This window comes from Myxocyprinus asiaticus, chromosome 40 (assembly GCF_019703515.2).
Source record: "Myxocyprinus asiaticus isolate MX2 ecotype Aquarium Trade chromosome 40, UBuf_Myxa_2, whole genome shotgun sequence".
Classification (NCBI taxonomy): Eukaryota; Metazoa; Chordata; class Actinopteri; order Cypriniformes; family Catostomidae; genus Myxocyprinus; species Myxocyprinus asiaticus.
Window position 1 is genome coordinate 30,741,782 of NC_059383.1, and position 18,445 is coordinate 30,760,226.

General features: G+C 39.4%; 1 protein-coding gene across 3 annotated transcripts in view; it reads left to right on the forward strand.

Moving 5' to 3' along the window:
- The first annotated feature begins 509 nt into the window (after nucleotides 1-509).
- Nucleotides 510-18,445, forward strand: part of LOC127430599 (arrestin domain-containing protein 1-like) — a 51,476-nt gene continuing 33,540 nt past the window's right edge. The window contains exons 1-2 of one of the 3 annotated variants that reach the window (XM_051680480.1): nucleotides 669-791; nucleotides 1,188-1,230. Coding sequence is in view for 2 of the 3 variants with exons in the window: in XM_051680479.1 (XP_051536439.1) it covers nucleotides 674-791 (118 nt within the window). In the remaining variant the exon portion in view is untranslated. Of the gene's footprint in view, nucleotides 792-1,187; nucleotides 1,231-18,445 lie in introns of all 3 variants that reach the window. The other 2 variants (XM_051680479.1, XM_051680478.1) reach the window with 2 other exon arrangements.

The following is an 18,445-nucleotide window of genomic DNA, read 5'->3' on the forward strand; positions in this document are numbered from 1 at the left end:
TACTGTAAAAATGCAGTAGTCCACTAACACTCTAAATGAAAAACACATTGTAAGTCAATGAGATATTCATTCTGCCTCAGCATCACGTTTTCACATCATTAGAAACAAGTGTGCACAATTTTGAGTTGTTGTGTGTAAACGATGACAACTGTGTTGTAGTTGTGTTTAACTTTTGCTGCCCGTGTTTACCGTTTTGCAACACCAGTGCTCACAGTGTGAAATGTGTTAGTGAGAGCGAATGTGTTTAGAGTTTTGCAAAAAAGGGTGATTGATTCGACAAATGGGTTTAGGCCACTGAGCATATGGTTCAGAGCATGGGGTTCAGTGTTTTAGCAATTCAGAAAAACTGTAATTACAAACTTTCACGAACTCCTGCAATTCTAAGACTCTAAGATTTGTTTTAAAAATGTTTTTTTTTTTTTTTTTTTTTTTTGCATTTATTCTTGATAGTTTAAAATTAAAATCCAATGCCAACATTCAGTAGTACATTATTTCATATTAATATGATAATTTAAAACGACCTAGAAGCGCCTACCCGGATGACGTCAGCGCTCGTGGATGGGTGGAGAGATGCGAGCCGCAGGTGGCACATGAAACTGGCTGGATTCTGCCCGTTACTTCGTAGCGACGACCTCATCCACCGTGGAGCGCGTGAGTGGTGCTTTTGACAGACATGGGGAAGCTTCAGGAATTCGAGATTACTTTCACCAATAACAAAGTGGTCTACAATCCAGGCGAATCCGTATCAGGAACTGTGAGAATTAAAACAAGCCACTCCTTACAGTTTAAAGGTAAGCTGCTCTCTATAGTCTTTTATATCGACTGTTACATAAGGTTAGGCTACAATAGGGGGAAATATTTGCATGGAGTGTAGCACGGCTGTTTAAGCCGCAGGGTTTCTCCCCGTTAATGTCAAATGGTGATCTTAGTGCAATGGATATCAACGTGTTTTGCGCACGATGGATACGTCCCCACATGACTGCGTTGAATGTTGACATTCAGCATTCAACGCCGCGGTTTTTTAAATTGAAGGCACTATTGCTTCAATTACCAAAAAAAAAAAAAAAAAAAAAAAAAAGACGCATTATAACAGGTCAGTGTTACGTTGTAAACCACAATACTTCGACGTCTGGGCATGAATGTCAATAAACATCCTGTTCCTCATGTGCTTCTTGTTTCTGTTCCAGTTGCCCAATCAATCCAAGCCGCTTCTGTTTGCACCCGCTATACGTAAGTTACATCTTAAGGGGCCGTTTACACGACAACGTTTTCTACTAAAAACGGAAAACTTTTTATGCGTTTTGGCTGTATCCTAAGGGTACGTTTACACGACAACGATGTACTAAAAACGGGAAAGTTTTAGACGACAACGATCCGCGAAAACGACTAAAAAAGCTGTATTATGCATGCCAGGCCAGTAGTTGGCGATGTCACTTTGTAAAGAAACACTCCGCGCCTGCGCACATAAGCATTCTTCCACAGAGCGGTGAATACAAACAATGAAGATGGCGAAAGCATCGAGCAATTTTGTGTGGACGGACGATGAGGTTGCTTTATTATTAAAAGTGACCCTGGACTATAAAGCACGCCACCTTTTTAAGGACTCCAATTGGTAATCTCATGTTGGTCTGTTCGCCCTGGAGGTAAGGACGAAGTTCTCAAAGTTCATGCCAATAGACTGAACATGTAATACGCGTGCACATGACCTCATAATTTTTGTACGTTTACACGGAGACGATAACGGCATCGTTTTCAAAAACTTGCACTTTGGGGCCGTTTACACGACAACGTTTTCAACTAAAAACGGAAAACTTTTTATGCATTTGGCTGTTCGTTTACACGACAACGGAGTTTTGGGGCCTGAAAACACAAACTTTTGAAAACGGGTTTCAAAGTGCAAGTTTTTGAAAACGATTCCGTCATGCGCACGTGTGTTACATGTTCAATCTATAGGCATGCGCGCGAGTACTTCAAAACAACGCTCGAGATATTCAAAACTACAATGGCGGACTACAGGACTGTGTTTGTGCTGCTCAAGATTTTGAGTTTATTGACGCTTCTCCAGCAAAGTTTAGATTTACTGCATCACTACTACGACCAGTGATCGCCATCTTCATTGTTTGTATTCACCGCTCTGTGGAAGAATGCTTATGTGCGCAGGCGCATAGTGTTTCTTTACAAAGTGACATCGCCAACTACTGGCCTGGCATGCATAATACAGCCTTTTTAGTCATTTTCGCGGATCCGTGTGAACGGGGATCGTTTTGACAACGTTGTCGTCTGTACGCAAAACTTTTCAAAAACTTTTTTTAAAAAGTTTTTAGTACATCGTTGTCGTGTAAACGTACCCTGAAACCCGTTTTAAAAAGTTTGCATTTTCAGGCCCCAAAACACTGTTGTCGTGTAAATGAACAGCCAAAATGCATAAAAAGTCATGTAAACGGCCCCTTAGCCTAGTTGTGGTGTAAATGGGCACAAAGTCACAATTTAGTTAGTTAGTTAGTTAGTTTATTTGTCCCCATAGGGAAAATGGGTTTGCAGCATAATCACACAGACATCAGAAATCACGATTGGCATATATAAACAACATACACAGTATATAAAAAAATATAAAAAGGAAGAATGAATGAATGAATGACCAGACCAACTGGTCGTCAGTTAACAACTATTAAAATGTAATTGCTTGAGGAATAAAAGATAATTTTGATATGTTTTTCATACAACGGGGAACACAATACTGTCGGTCAGATGGCAACAATTCAAAAGCCGAGGCCAAAGGATGCCTCTTGTCACTCACAATATTATCTGCCTTATTTAACACTCTCTCTTTATAAATACTTTCTATACTCGGTAACATAATCCCTAACAATTTACTTGCCATTGTTACCACTTTCCTTACTGATTTCTTCTGTACCTCGGTAGCATTACCATACCAACAAATAATACAGAATGTCATAACACTTTCAATAAAAGCACCATAAAACATCAAAAGCATTCTGTTGTGGACATTAAAGGAGAGTAATTTCTTTAGGAAATACATTCTCTGTTGTGTCTTCTTATATAATCGGTCCACATGTCCCATTTTAAGCTTGTGGTCAAGCACTATACCGAGGTATTTATAATTCGTAACTGGTATAAGTTATTTTGCGTGACAGGCATCAATCATTTTGACATGCAGTGTGATGTTGACATTTACACTCGTTTACATTTACGTGAGAGAAAAAAACGTACTTTTAAGTGGCTCTTCAGCATGAAACCGATCTAACGGTGCAGTTTTCAGGGTGCATAGGCCGGGTTCAAGTTTCAACACATTCAAAATATATATAGGATATTAAAATTAATAAATGTCCATTTTTCCAGCCTGTTGTATTAGTATTTATTTATCACCCTTTATTTATTTTAGATACAGTTCCTATATATTATTTACACAGGGCAAATATACTATTTATCAAATCTACTTTTATTATGTATCGTATTTTAATGGGGATATACTTTACTACAGCTGACAGTTATGTGAGCAAACAAGGTTTGAACATCAACCGTAACAAGATCAAACTGATTTTCGACACTTTGAAGGTTGTTTATTGGATCAATACAAGTAAACATCATATTATGCGACTATGCAATACTTCACAGAGAGCTTACGACCTACTAGTTAAGTCTTGCATTAAGAACGGGTGGAGCGGGGCCTGGGTAGCTCAGTGGTAAAATACGCTGTCTACCACCCCTGGAGTTCGCTAGTTCGAAACCCAGGGCATGCTGAGTGACTCCAGCCAGGTCTCACAAGCAACCAAATTGGCCCGGTTGCTAGGGAGGGTAGAGTCACATGGGGTAAACGCCTCAAGGTCGCTATAATGTGGTTCGTTCTTGGTGGGGCGCGTGGTGAGCTATGTCTCCGTGGCAACGCGCTCAACAAGCCACGTGATAAGATGCGCGGGTTGACGGTCTCAGATGCGAAGGCAACTGGGATTCGTCCTCCGTCACCCGGACTGAGGCGAATCACTACGCGACCACGAGGTCTTAAAAGCACATTGGGAATTGGGCATTCCAAATTGGGAGAAAAAAAAAAGAACGGATGGTGCAACCAATTTAGGCACCGACTTAGTTACAAACTAACTAGTAGTTACTAAGCCCTTAGTGTGAACTTTACTCCCAACTTACATGAGACCTTACGCACAGCTGGTGCAACCCTACCCTGGTTCGTCAAAGAACGTTGTATTTAGACCTTATTCATGCTAGCGCCATCTAGGGTGGGTAGAGTCACGTTGGGTTAACCTCCTCGTGGTCGCTATAATGTGGTTCTCGCTCTCGGTGGGGCGCGTGGTGAGTTGTGCATTGATGCCGCGGAGAATAGTGTGAAGCCACCACAAGCGTTAGGTCTCCGTGGTAGCGCTCAACATGCCACGTGATAAGATGCGCGTGTTGACGGTCTCAGACGCGGAGGCAACTGAGATTCGTCCTCCTCCACCAGGATTGAATCACTACACCACCAGGAGGACTTAGAGCACATTGAAAATTGGGCATTCCAGATTGGGGAGAAAATAAATAAATAAATCAAACATGGTGCTAGCGTGAATAAGGTCTATTGTGTGCTTTTAAAAAGTTGTAGTGTCCGTCAAGCATTCTGATGTTTGTCATGATTACCAACTAACTTAAAACATCCTCCAAGAATCAGCATGCCTTCTTGTGTCCAAAACATCTAGAAAGATGCAATGGAACGGTTTTGAGAAATGTTTTTCAAAGTTGAACTACTTACACAGTATATTTATATATTAGATGTACATACCTAATAAATAGGCCTATATATATATATATATATAAAGTAGGGCAGATTTTTTTCCAGTGGGGCATTTCCAGTGGAAGTGAAGAGGGCCAGTCCATAAACACATTATGCTGCAAGGTCTCACGGCCCATCAACTTAAAAAAAACAAAAAAACAAATGTTTATATATGCTTAAATATGTGGGCCCCAAAGCCTAGACAAGGCCTCTTCACTAGGGCCCTGTGACTGTGAGCACCCCAAGACGTCTTATAGGGCCTGTTTCTAATTAACATATACACTAAAATCAATGCACTAGATGTCTGCTGCCTACTGGTGAAAGTTCCTTTGCTCTTCTGGAAGTAGAAGACCTTGTAATTTCATTTCCAAAATTTCTGCCTTCGTGTTGTGATACACTTATCGTTTTTGATGTGAAATCTTTTCTGATTTTGGTAAAAGTAACAATAAAGTTTATATTGCTACTGATATTTCGAATTGAGTGTTTACTGAAATGAAGCAACATGTGCTAGCTTTTTTTGTATATTATTTAATAGAAAAATCGTGTCGAAAATGTGTGTTTAAAATGTGATACAACTAGGGCTGCCCCCGACCAAAGATCTTCCTAGTCGACTAGTTGTCGTTAGTTTAAGCCATTAGTCGACTAGTTGTTGCACGCTTATGATATTAATTTAATTACTTAAGTATATATTTTTTGGGGGGCATCAGAAAATGGTTTGAGTTCCAGGGCTGAGAAAGAATGTTATAAGTAACATTGCTAACACTGTTCTACATTACAGAGAAATAATTGAGAGAAATAGAGAAAAGTATTGATTAAACTAAATACGTAATGTTTGTCGAGACAAACTATAATCATGGTTTGACAAAACCTTGTCTGAAAGTTTAAAATAGTTTTAAACACTTTTAAGTTAGAAATTTGTACAGGTCTTACAGTCAGAAAAATAGCATGAGCATTCCAAAAGAAACTCCGCTCATTTGAACAGAGTAATGTAGTCTTGGGGATTTGTGGCCACTTTGAAAGCAAAAACTATGCCTTCGCAGGGCACTTTGTTGGGAGTAATAATAATGGTAGCCAAGCTGTAGGGTCGTTCCAAACAGAATTTCCAATCAAATAAAATGACCACTGTTTTTAAATATTAAGCTATACATGTTAACATGATTTTAGTATCAATTGAGCTTAACTTGTAGAACCTGAATCATTCCTTTAAAACGCTATGCTCAGTATGATGCTAGGCGTTACACAGCGGCCCAAAACAAACAATTAAAAGAATAGTTCACCCAAATATTAAAATTCTCACATAATTTAGTCACCTTCATGCCATCCCAGATGTGTATGTAAGATATCCCAAGATATTTAGAACAATATCCCTGCTCTGTTGGTTCATTCAATGCAAGTCAACAGGGTCCAAAACTTTGAAGCTCAAAAAGCATATAAAGGCAGCATAAAAGTAATCCATACGACTCCAGTGGTTTAATCTATGTCTTCAGAAGTGATATAATAGGTGTGGGTGAGAAACAAATCAATATCTTTTTTTTTTTTTTTTCTCCAATCAGCACTCTAAGCGCTCTTCTCTATTAAGAGTTCTTTTTTTGTTTTTGGTGAATCGCATTCTTCGTGCATATCATCACCTGAGCAGGGAGGAGAATTTATAGTTCTTATTAATTAAAACAGCAGAGACCGAATGCAAATACGCGTCCTGTGTGAACGACCCCTTTACAGTTTTTAGAATGTGCTGAAAAAAGTTAAACTAGTTTAGGCCAATGCTTTGTCCATACTGATGTACATCGCAAAACAAGACACTGTCGCTGTGTGTGAAAGAAATCCAATCAGGTTTTAATAAAGTGGCCTAAACACACGTCATTGGGGAAAGAGATAAGAAAGTAGGTTAGACAATGTACTTTTCAGACTGTGTGAATGGACACAAAAAATGCATTGTAAGTGTTTTGACTGAACTATCTGTTTTTGGTGTGTGGTTGAGTGAGACATACTGACAAACTTGAGAAAGAAAGAGACTATTCTAAAAGCCTCATTGCATTTCTATTGTCTTATGGTTTGCATTTACAAATTAGACTAACGATGGTGAGGCACTGCTACCCAGCACGAGGACCCCACCCTTATTGTGACACTTTAATGAAAAATGATTGATGTTCTGTGGTCATGTTTCTGTGCCTCTCTGTTGTTCCGGTCAGTAATGAGAAAGGTCTCTTTGCATTTGACAGCACATTTGTGACCTTAACGTGCCGTGGGTTGGCACGCAGCTTTCGCCTGCTGTAATGCTTATCAGTGGAATGCGTGACCGGTGGTGATGTCACTGTTCTAGGGGAGGATGAGTTCATGTCGCCGGTGTGATTATTCATTCTCTGCTGGCACTTTAATTCATTAAGTCTTCCCGCATTTCCCCTGTTAGTATTTGTGGATTGGCTTGGGGTGCCATTCACCTTGAATTAATGTGGAAAAAGCTCCTCTAATGCGTCTTTGTGGCATTCCCTCCAGCAGACATTGTGCATTAGCAAAACAAAACTGCTGGCAGGGTAGCTTATACATTATTGTCTCTTTTAAAGGGATAGTTCAGCCAAAAAATATAATTCTGTCAATATTTACTAGTCTTTGTCATTTCAAACGCAAATTACTTAGTTTGTGGGACAGAGGGACATATATATTTGCAGAATATCCACTTTCTTGACGTTCTTGGTGCTAGAGTAGACATTCTGCAAAATATCTCCTTTTGTGTTCTAATGAAATAAATCATACAGGTTTGCAATGACATAAGGGCGTGTAAATGATAAAATAATTTTCATTTGTGGGAGAGCTTATTAAAACAGCCTAAAAGAACAGTCTTTAATTCACATATAAGAACAGCCAGTAGGGCACTTTTTATCATATTTGTTTCATCTGTCATTACAAAAATTTCAACCACTTCCACAACAAACCTTGTAGTGCCTACACTTCATGTACTGTAGGACAACAGGATGTCTTCGTTCATTGGCCTGAATTTAGATGCCTTACTGTTGAAGTGTCTGGAAATGCTCGGAAGTGGCAAGTCCAAGTATCCATCACAAAATATGTTCTCTCTGCTATTGTTAAAACTTGCCATCGGTGTGTGATAGATGGCAGGGAGTCATTTCTCTTTTGACCGTGAATAAGTGCATGGTAGCAGCAATCATTCTTGACTGGCTGACCACAGGCCCCAGACAGCACAAAAGTGTAAAAAAGAAGAATCAAGCAGAATCAATTTCCTCCCCTGTTGTTAATCTGCTTGTAAGTGCTGTGCCTGATGTGCTTACTAACATTATTTTAGGTTAACATTGCTGTCAGTTTAGATTAAGCTCACTCTTGTTTAGCTATACCTTAGGAATAGTTCACTTAAAAATACAAATTCTGCCATCGTTTACTCACCCTAAAGTCTTTCTAAACCGTATGACTTTCTTCCTTTGGAACACAAAAGCAGGTATTTCTTTCCTTAAAATGAAAGTGAATGGTGACAATGGCTGCCAAACATGATTTTCAGTGAATAATGACTTACATTTCCACCAGTTCCTGACTGATCTCACAGTGAAATTGTAAAAAGTAGGTTGACTTTTCTTTATCTAAAATCAGTCTGTGCTTACTGAAATTTGAAACACTGCCCCCTGTGGTCAAAGTGGTAAGCGTCCATTTACCGGGTGTAATGTCCATTGAGGGGCACCAAAAATGAGTTGTGAAGCGAGTTGTTTTCCGCTGTAAAGCTGTAATATAGTGAAGAATGCGTATTTTAATAATTGTACCCCCCAACCCAAACCTCAAACCTAAACCTTACTATTAGTGGAGTAAAAATTTAATGTTAGAGGGAAAAATGCAACGTCCGAATCACGCTTGTGACCCTGACTATGGAAATGCAATTACTTCCTGGTTTCAATGAGGTCTCCCACATTGCTGATGCAACGCACTTCCAGTCATGCCACAAGGGAAGGTAAACGTGTTGGAGCCGATGCAAAAATGTCTGACTGGAGATGGCGCTTGTCAGTGTGTCGGCATAATGTGGGTGATCCTACTGGAACCCTCAGAAGCAACATGCTGACTCATGCTTTGACTATCTTATCAGTCTTTTTCTAAGTCTGGGCGCTTTGATAAAGAGTCCTGTCATGGAGCGGATGGGCGTGAGAGACAATTACATTTTTTTTTTTTTCACTCCGGATTACAGAATTTATTAGACGGCAATGAAAAGCGTGACATGAATATTAAAGTGTGTGTTTCTCCACAGTCATTGTCCCTTTCAGTGCAGTGACACGGTTTTGTTGAAAGAAAGTCTCTTATTTACATCACACCCGTTATTCAGTGTAGAGTTACCCAGCTATGTCGGTCTACTGAATGAAGATGTCCAGACAGTCTCAGCTTTGGCAGAAGACATGTTTAATCCCTCTTAACTTTAAAAAGGGGCTTTAGTTTGTTTTTAATCAGTCAGTTACAGAAATTCCAAAGAAGACATGATTACTTTTATCTCAAATGGTTAGAAACTCTCTACAGTAATAGTGTAGTGTAAAACTAAACAGTCTAGTGTTGCAGTGTATATTAATATCTGTAGATCATTTTGCACCATGGAGCATTTTGGAAAGAAAATCTTGTGTTGTGTTTCAGATATAATAGTTCACTTGCACACTTCAAACTGGACACACACAAAAAAACTCAACCTAGTCTCATAGAATGAATGTTACTATTACAACATTTTTGCAAACTGACTTTTACGTGCCACGTTCTATGTTTTGCCACAGTTTCCTGTTGAAATTGACTACAACTACTGTGCATTTTATTCACTTGCACACAAATCATGAGTACAATAGCTGAATATGACTTTATAAACATGTTTTTTTCGCACTGTTACTCACACACTTCAATGTTATGATATTGAAACTTTTACTCTAATGCATCATTGAAAAACGCATTGTAACGCTTGTATTACACCTACATTTGCACACTTATTCCAATGTGATTAGTTTATTGCCCACAGGTGCGTATAAATTATCTAATAAAATGCTCTCTAGAATTAGAATGTCCTTTACTTCTGTTATCAAAAGCCACTGACTTGCAGTGACAAGTAGCATATCATGGTGACGTAAACTCAAAGCTGTTGGTTGTAAGCCCTTAAATATGTCCTGCCCCAACTTCCTGTTTCAGTAGGAAATGCATCAATCCAAAAAAAAAAATAATAATTGTTTGTCAAACTATTTCCTGGGATCTTGAACAACCTCTCCAGATGAAATTCATAATCTATTTAATAATGTATTCCTAAACCTGCAAAGAAATGTTTCCTTGTAAGAATAACACAAATATTGTTATAGGAGTATGATAGCATGTTCATTTCATGTGCTTTGATACATCCAGCTCTGTATCAAATGAATTTGACTGTGATAAGCTTGTTTGTAATGCTCTGTGGCATTTCGACTGTCTGCATCTCAAGAGACACTCACATTGTCAAGCCCCTCTATTCATTAGCACTGGACATGGGTTGTGTAAGGCAACACCACTGTTACTGAAGCCGATATCAACATGATGCCATTCAAAGTGCCACACTGGCTTACTCTTTTGGAATAGACTCGCTCTTTATCCCCTCATCATAAAGATACATCCACCACTTTTACTTGCAATGTGGCATCTACGCCCTTGTTTGTGTAAAAATATCTGGCACACCAATAAAGACTAACATAAGGTTAACCTGAGGCTGTTTGTCCCTCTCATAACAGGAATCGCAGACCTCAAATGTAATGAAATATTAATGGAGCAGAGTTTATTTTGGAGGAAGGTAGATGAGTATTCAGTCAATATAACACCTTAATAGTGTTCCACAGTTTCAAGGATGAGTTTAGAGCATTCACAGGTCAGTTATTGAGCATAAAAGCACCATAGAACCTTCCACAGACAAACGGCATAATCAGAATCAGAATGAGCTTTATTGCCAAGTGTTCTCACGTACACAAGGAATTTTTTTTTGGTGATAGGAGAAACAAGTGCACACAGAACATTACAGTGAGAGAAAGAATATAAAACAAGATAAGAGTATAAATAGACGTACAAATAATAGGACATATAACAGAATGGCGTATGTGCAAGGTAGGGGTGTGTACAATTATTGAATTAAATATGTGAATTTACATATGTACATGAAATATTTACATTATTATACTATAGGGTTGTCCTGAGGCAGTTTAGTTGTTGAGGAAGATGGCCTGAGGGTAAAAACTGTTCTTGTGCTTGGATGTCCTGGCGCTCAGTGCTCTGTAGTGCCGGCCAGAGGGCAACAGTTCAAAGAGGGAGTGGGCAGGGTGTGTGGGGTCTGGAGTGATTCTACCTGCACATTTCCTCACTCTGGAGACGTACAGGTCTTTGGAGGGTGGGCAGGGGGGCACCAGTAATCCTCTCAGCAGTCCTGACTGTCCATTGTAGTTTCCTTCTGTCTGATTTGGTGGCTGAACCAAACCAGACAGTTATAGATGTACACAGGACAGACTCAATGACTGCCGAGTAGAACTGTGTCAGCAGCTCCTGTGGCAGGTTGAACTTCCTCAGCTGGCGAAGGAAGTACAACCTCTGCTGAGCCTTCTTCACAATGGAGTCTATGTGGGTGTCCCACTTCAGTTTCTGAGAGATGGTAGAGCCCAGAAACCTGAATGACTCCACTGCTGCTACAGTGCTGTTCAGGATGGTGGGGGGATTTCTCCTGAAGTCCACTATCATCCCCACTGTTTTGGGCGTGTTCATCTCAAGGTTGTCGTGACCGCACTAGACAGCCAGCTGATCAATTTCACGTCTGTATGCAGACTCATCACTGTCGCAGATGAAACAGATGACCGTGGTGTCATCTGCGAACTTCAGGAGCTTGACAGTGGGGTCTTTTGCAGTGCAGTCATTTGTGTACAGGGAGAAGAGCAGTGGGGAGAGAACACATCCCTGAGGAGCACCAGTGCTAATAGTGAGGGTCACGGATGTGAGTTTCCCCAGTCTCACTAGCTGCTGCCTATCTGTCAGAAAGCTGGTGATCCATCGACAGATTGGGATGGACACGGAGAACTGGGTCAGTTTGGTTGAGAGAAGATCAGGCATGATGGTATTGAAGGCTGAAGTGATGTCCAGATCCTTGCAAAAGTCTGAGGTCTGTCGAGGTGTTGCAGGAAATAATGCAGTCCCATATTGACAGCATCATCCACAGACCTGTTTGCTCGGTAAGCAAACTGAAGTGGGTCCAGCAGGGGTCCAGTGATGTCCTTCAGTTAGGCCAAAACCAGTATCTCAAATGACTTCAAGACCACAGACATGAGAGCAACAGGTCTGTAGTCATTAAGTCCTGTGATTTTGGGTTTTTTGGGAACCAGAATGAAGGTGGAGTTTTTGAAGCAGAAGGGAACTTCACACTGCTCCAGTGATCTATTGAAGATCTGTGTGAAGATGGGGGCCAGTTGGTCAGCGCAGACTTTCTGACAGGCAGGTGAAACAACATCTGGGCCTGAAGCTTTCTAAGTCTTTTGTTTCCAAAAGATCCGGCACACATCCTCCTCACAGATCATAAGTGCAGATTGAGTAGCAGGAGGGAGGTTCCAGGAGGTGTTGGTGTGCGTGTGAAGTGAAGATCAGATCAGATCAGGGGAGGGGTGTGAGACTGGGCTTTTCAAACCTGTAGTAAAACATTCAGTTCATCAGCCATTAGTTAACTCTCTACAGAGCGAGGGGGAGGTGTCTTGTACATGGTGTTGCTTTTTAGGCATCTGCAGACATTCAGCAGATGAATACTCAGCAGCGGAGTCCTAAAACCGTGTTGATAAAGCTTCACAAGCGCGCTGGCTCATTTCCCTCACGTGCATCTTTTGGATCGCTTATAGAGCACCGCTGCACCTCCAACTAAGATGTCTAATAAAAACGTCCAAATAATCAAACACCGGCAAAAAATGATCAGGTATGCTCTGCCGAATATTCAGCAGTTCATCCCTGGTGAAATTGATTGGGAAAGAGTGACAAAAAAACATGACAAACAAACAAAAGTAACAAATGCTAGAAAGCTCCACACCAGTATCTTGTATAACCTGTGGCCTATTTAGCCCCACATGAAATTATGTTGATGGGCAAGTGCACAAATTTTGCCTGAAGTTCAGCTAAAGTTAAAGGAAAATTTGTATAAAGGCTGTCAAGGTCCAAAAAGGACAAAAAAGCACCATGAATGTAGTGCATAAGAATGGGTGGTGCAAGGGGTTAGAGTTAGTCATTACTCGCATGTGCCCATATGCACAACAACACTTACTGCTTTGAACACTGGGGGCAGAGTTTCGAATTTCGGTATGCACGGACTGATTTTTATCCAAAGAAAATTCAACCTAATGTTTCTGAATTCACTGTAAGATCAGTCTGATTGTACACACTGTGCGTTGAACTACGGAAAGTTGAAGGGGACAAAATAGGGTTAGTTTAAATCACGTTTTAAAGTACATGTACAATGATAGTTTAGACCTTTTAGTTTTAGTTTCAGTAATATTTAAAGATTTGCTATATATATGACACCATACAGATGTAACATTAAAACTTTTATTATAAAGTGTAATATATTCCGATATTTCATCAAAGGATGGTCCCATACGCATCCACAGAGGTCTGGGCTAAGCCCTGAATATCCTCTGACCCGAGAACAGCCCCTGAGCTATTCGATAGCTTTTTGTATGAAATAGTCGTTATTCAGTTTAAGGTTAGGGTTGGAGTTTGGACTTGTAAACCATTAATTAAAAAAAATAAAAAAATTTTTTTTTTTTTAGGGGTAGCTCATGGTTAGGGTAAAGGTAAGTGTTAGGGGTAAGGTAATGACAATGGTTCTTTAACAAGAATGTTCTTCCAGACCTATCAAAATATGCTGACACAGGAACATGCCATGCTTGCCAAAGTCACAATATTTATGAATATTTGATTGAATATACAATCTTGTAATTCATCCTGGCTATACAGCCAGCTTCAATTTAACTTTCAAAATTTGTTTTTTGACTGTTGTTCAACCAAGCCCTTTGTTGACTCATTTAGATTTTGATCCTTTGAATCCCACTTGTTTGCACTTTAGTGATCGGAAACTGTGTTCAGTCAAGGCCATAAACTGACGTTACAGCATGTCCCTGCAGATATAGAGAACCCTTGCAGTTAACAAGCTGCCTAGAGCTCCACACCCGCTTCTTCCAGCTGTAAATAGCAAATGCACTGAGTCACAGTGAAACTAGTTCCTTGTAGGGCTTCCAACCCCTAATGTGTCTAGAGTTGGGGCATGGTTTTTAAAATAGAACTACCTTTTGATTAACACTTTGTACACTGCAATCTTGATGTAATCATGGACAGGAATGTGGTGTCTTTTTGAAAGTATCTTGTTTTGGCCTTCATAAAGAAAGTCCCCTGAACGTTGTTTGGTAAATTTTTTTTAAAGACAAAGATGCTGAATTAAATTACTTTACACCAGAACATTTGGATGGAAAATGGGTATATGAGTCAAAGCTTGTCTATTGTCTGTAAACTGGACCCTAGAGATATGCTTCTAATAAAGACCTTTCAGTGTTTGTTATAGTAAGATGTCTGGATTGTTGTCCCACTGATGCCAACGGCACCCATGTTGGTACCTTTAACCTTGCTTTGACTTCTTGATGCCTCCCTGCAGTCCTACCATGCCAGCTACACTTGGTGGGGCATTTTATCACAGCTCCCCAGGCACAAAGAAATGCTCTCTCTCCTCTTTATATCCATCTTTATCTCTTCCCGTCTCTTTCTCTCTCTCTAAAGGCTTCCAGGGCAAGGAAGAGTGAAGATGCCTATTTCTGGCTTGAGATAAGACACATTTGTCCACACTGTCTCGCTGAATGAGGAATGCAGCTGTAGTGTTTGAAGCACAGCTAAGGACAGAAGATGTTGGAAAAAATGTACACTCTTTTATGTTTGCAGCTAATGACACTCTCAACTCCTCTAATGATTGTTTTTAAGTGTACTCTTTCAGATCACTCGGAAGCAGTAATGACTAATGTAGGGCATGCAGTACATCTGGCCTCAAAGTCGCTGAATAAATCTGAAATTTTAGAGCGTCTGCATTGTCTTATTAGTCTCAAAGGGAACCGACGAATCCTCATTTTCCATAACGGGAATATTTTGAGTAAATGATCACATGTGAGAACAAAAGCTACAGATATGTCAACGTCCCCTTTTTTGTCCAAGTTCCTACTGTTTATATTTCACCATCTCAGATTTCGTATCTCACAGTTAAATTTTCCGTGTTCCTCTTCATATAATGGATATCAAAGCTCAGAAGAGGTCCCAGAGATGAGCATGTCGTAGGTTTGGGTATGGAAGGTAAAGTCCCTACCAAAGTTAAGAGACTACTGAATGATTCAATATTTCTAGCGATTGCAGTTGAGGCTGAATGTTATATAAGTATTGTATGTTTCCATGTCATGTATTCGTTTGTAAAAATGAAAGCATTTTATTTCCCTAAATATAAAGTAAATTAACAATTACTGTTTAATATTCGACTGTGCTGCGTGAGTTATGTCTTCATGTTTGATGCTTTCACTCTGGCACAAACCACCGCAAATGACTCGTGCACCTTAAAAGAACTTGGAGCCAGATTCACAAAATGTTCTTAAAAATAAAATTCTTCCTACTAATATTATCTTTTTATTAGCTAACTTAAGAAAAAAAGTTATAAATATTATGTATTCCCCAAAAAAAAAAAAAACTTTAAGTTTGTAGCTAGGTACCTTCTCATGAACTTCTTACAATTTATTGAACTCTTGTAATTTTTGTAAAGATGTTTGTGAATCTGGTCCTGGGAATCTTTTTAAATAATTAAACCGTCTTTCTAAACAAGAACAACTGATCAGTTTTTGGCCTTGAGGAATCAATCTCACGCTGTAGGTGAAAAAAAGGTGTGCTTCTACAATATGTTTTTAGTGTTGCTTTGACTATAAAACATCCATATGCATGTTAAATCCAAACCTACGCCCCTGCCCCCAGGACAGTGAAAACAATGTTGTCCGATCCTTTTACAGTAAAGCCTTGCGGAAATGTCATGCTTAACCTGGATGGCCTTTCTTTGTTCTGCTCTGTTCATCTTAAAGTCCTTGACTCAGATGACTGTAAAAGAGAGACCAGATCATGATTCACTGTGCGTGTCGGATGAGGGCCTGATTAATGGCCTTGGTTGAAAGAGGGCTTTGAGGCTGCAATGTAACTCATTCCTCACAGACAGTGTTAAGAGTGTCCTCAAATATTCTTGATCTGGATCCAGCGGTCCAATCAGGCGTGACCTCCAGAGCCCTCGTCTACATGGTAATCAAATACCTATGTGGTGGGCTTTGGAATTTTGGAATTTCGTCATTGATTTGTTTATTGTCATTTGAGTGTGTATTGTAATAAGTGTGCTAAATTTAGAGGAGGAGAGGTTAGCATTTCCCTGGCAGCAGGTTTATGGCTGTTACAAGACTATCTGGTCGGAATGCGGTTGCTATGCCACCTGCATTCAGAAGTTCTGGTCCCAGGAGAAGTATTGGGTTTCCTTACCCCAATGTCCTTTGTGTGTTGGTGCCCTCTCCCATTCACACTCCCTCAGAGGACAAAGACGCTTTTACCCTCCGAACCAGAGCCAGCTAGATTGATTTTGCAGGAGCTTGAGATAGTCTTGAGAGGGCGGTGCATGGACGCAGTTTAATTATTTCTGTGAATACATAGAGCAGTATGTCTGAATCAGGTGAGAGCAAATGAAAAAAGTGCAAAAAGTAAACTGTGAAGTTTATCATGTGTTTGTGGGTTTTAAGTGATCAGTTAATTAAATCCTTTTCACATAACCCAGAGTAAATATAATACAGTTCAATCACTTTGTAAAAAAAATAAAAATAACATTCAGGTTTTAAGTAAAGGAATATTTCAGGTTAAATATTCTGACAATATTAAAGTTAATTACAGACAAAAAAAATGCATTTACAGTATCTATGGGACAACCATAAAACACTTGCTCCATAGACTTCCATTGTAAGTACATTTCAGTCCACCCTTTTTTTATTTTTTTATTTTTTTAAACTAAGATGAACGAGTAAAAATATTTTTTGTGATAATTGTCTGTGTGCTGTCAATAGAGCTTAATTTATAATTTACCCAGAATATTTCTTTGAGGATTTTTCCATTGTTTTTCTGTCTTACGGGTTTGTAATGAATGATTGATAACTAGTGAAAGTTTTTTGTCAAGGACAAGGAAATTTTAGTTGAGATGACACTGAAGTTAGAGAACTGTGGTTTGTCTGATGTCATTTCAGTAATACATCCGTATTCGAAACATCTGCTTTACTTTATTTTAACATGCTGAGACATGCTGTCTCTGTGAAAACTACCAGAACTGTGTGCTAATCTCTTTGGCCCCAAGTCGTTTTGTCACACTGCAAAATTGTCTGTTTATTTGATTTCATGTTAAGTAGTCATAGGACACTTTTATAAGGTGAAAAGATTATTGAAATTAAAGTGAGGATAAAGCTTCTAAAATCTGATTGTCTGCTGCTGGGAGATGGATATCAATAATAATAGTCTAGAGCTACAGTTACTACTAACTCTCCTCATTTATATGCACAACCTTGTAGTAGCTCTGAACACCTGCTATAGTTCCAGCCTATCTTGAACATCTCAACTCACCATGTGCAAACAGGTATTATTAAGGAATGTTACCTGTCCTCCCAGCCTTGAAGTTATTTGTCATTGTCAGTGAGAATTTAATTACAGATATTCCATCATGCTGCCCATTGTCTCCTCTTTCTGCAAACACAGAACACAAGTTTTTCAGTTATCTGTGAGAAAAATTGAAGAGCACTCCATGGCCAAATACTGGAGAATACTGAAATGCCCTTTCCTGATGAAATCATGTGTTCCTTAGACAAAACAAGGTTCCAGTGACTGTATAATATACCACAAATATAATTGACAGATGTTTAATGCATGTTACAGACATTGTCAGGCAGGTTGCTGACACAATACCTATTAGTCATTGTAGCTCCAGTTCATTAAAACCTCAAAGGAAGAGGTGTACTTCCTCTCTTTGTACTGTATGTCTACTTGGAACAAGCGTGGGTGAGATGATTCAGTTATCACGCAAGACTGGCTCCTAGGCAGAATTGACCCTTTAAAGGGTTAGTTCACTCAAAAATTAAAATTCTCTCATCATTTACTCACCCTCATTTCATCCCAGATGTGTATGACTTACTTTCTTCTGCAGAACACAAATGAAGATTTTAGAAGTATATCTCAGCTCTGTTGGTCCATACAATGCAAGTGAATGGTGACCAGAGCTCAGAAGGTCCAAAAATGACATTAAGGAGGCTTAAAAGTAATCCATATGACTCCAGTGGTTAAATCCATATCTTCTGAAGCAATATGATAGGTGTGGGCAAGAAATAAATCAATATTTAAATCCTTTTTTATTATCAATGTCCACCTTTGACCAGCCCCAACCAGTAGGTGGCTGAATGTTAAAGTAACTTCCACACCAGATTGTGGATGTGAAATTGAAACTATAGATTTACAGTTAAAAAAGGACTTAAATACTGATCTGTTTCTCACCCACAACTATCATATCAGTTCAGAGGATATGGATTTAACCACTGGATCTTCTGGATTTGCTTTTATACTGCCTTTTGGGCCTTCAAAGTT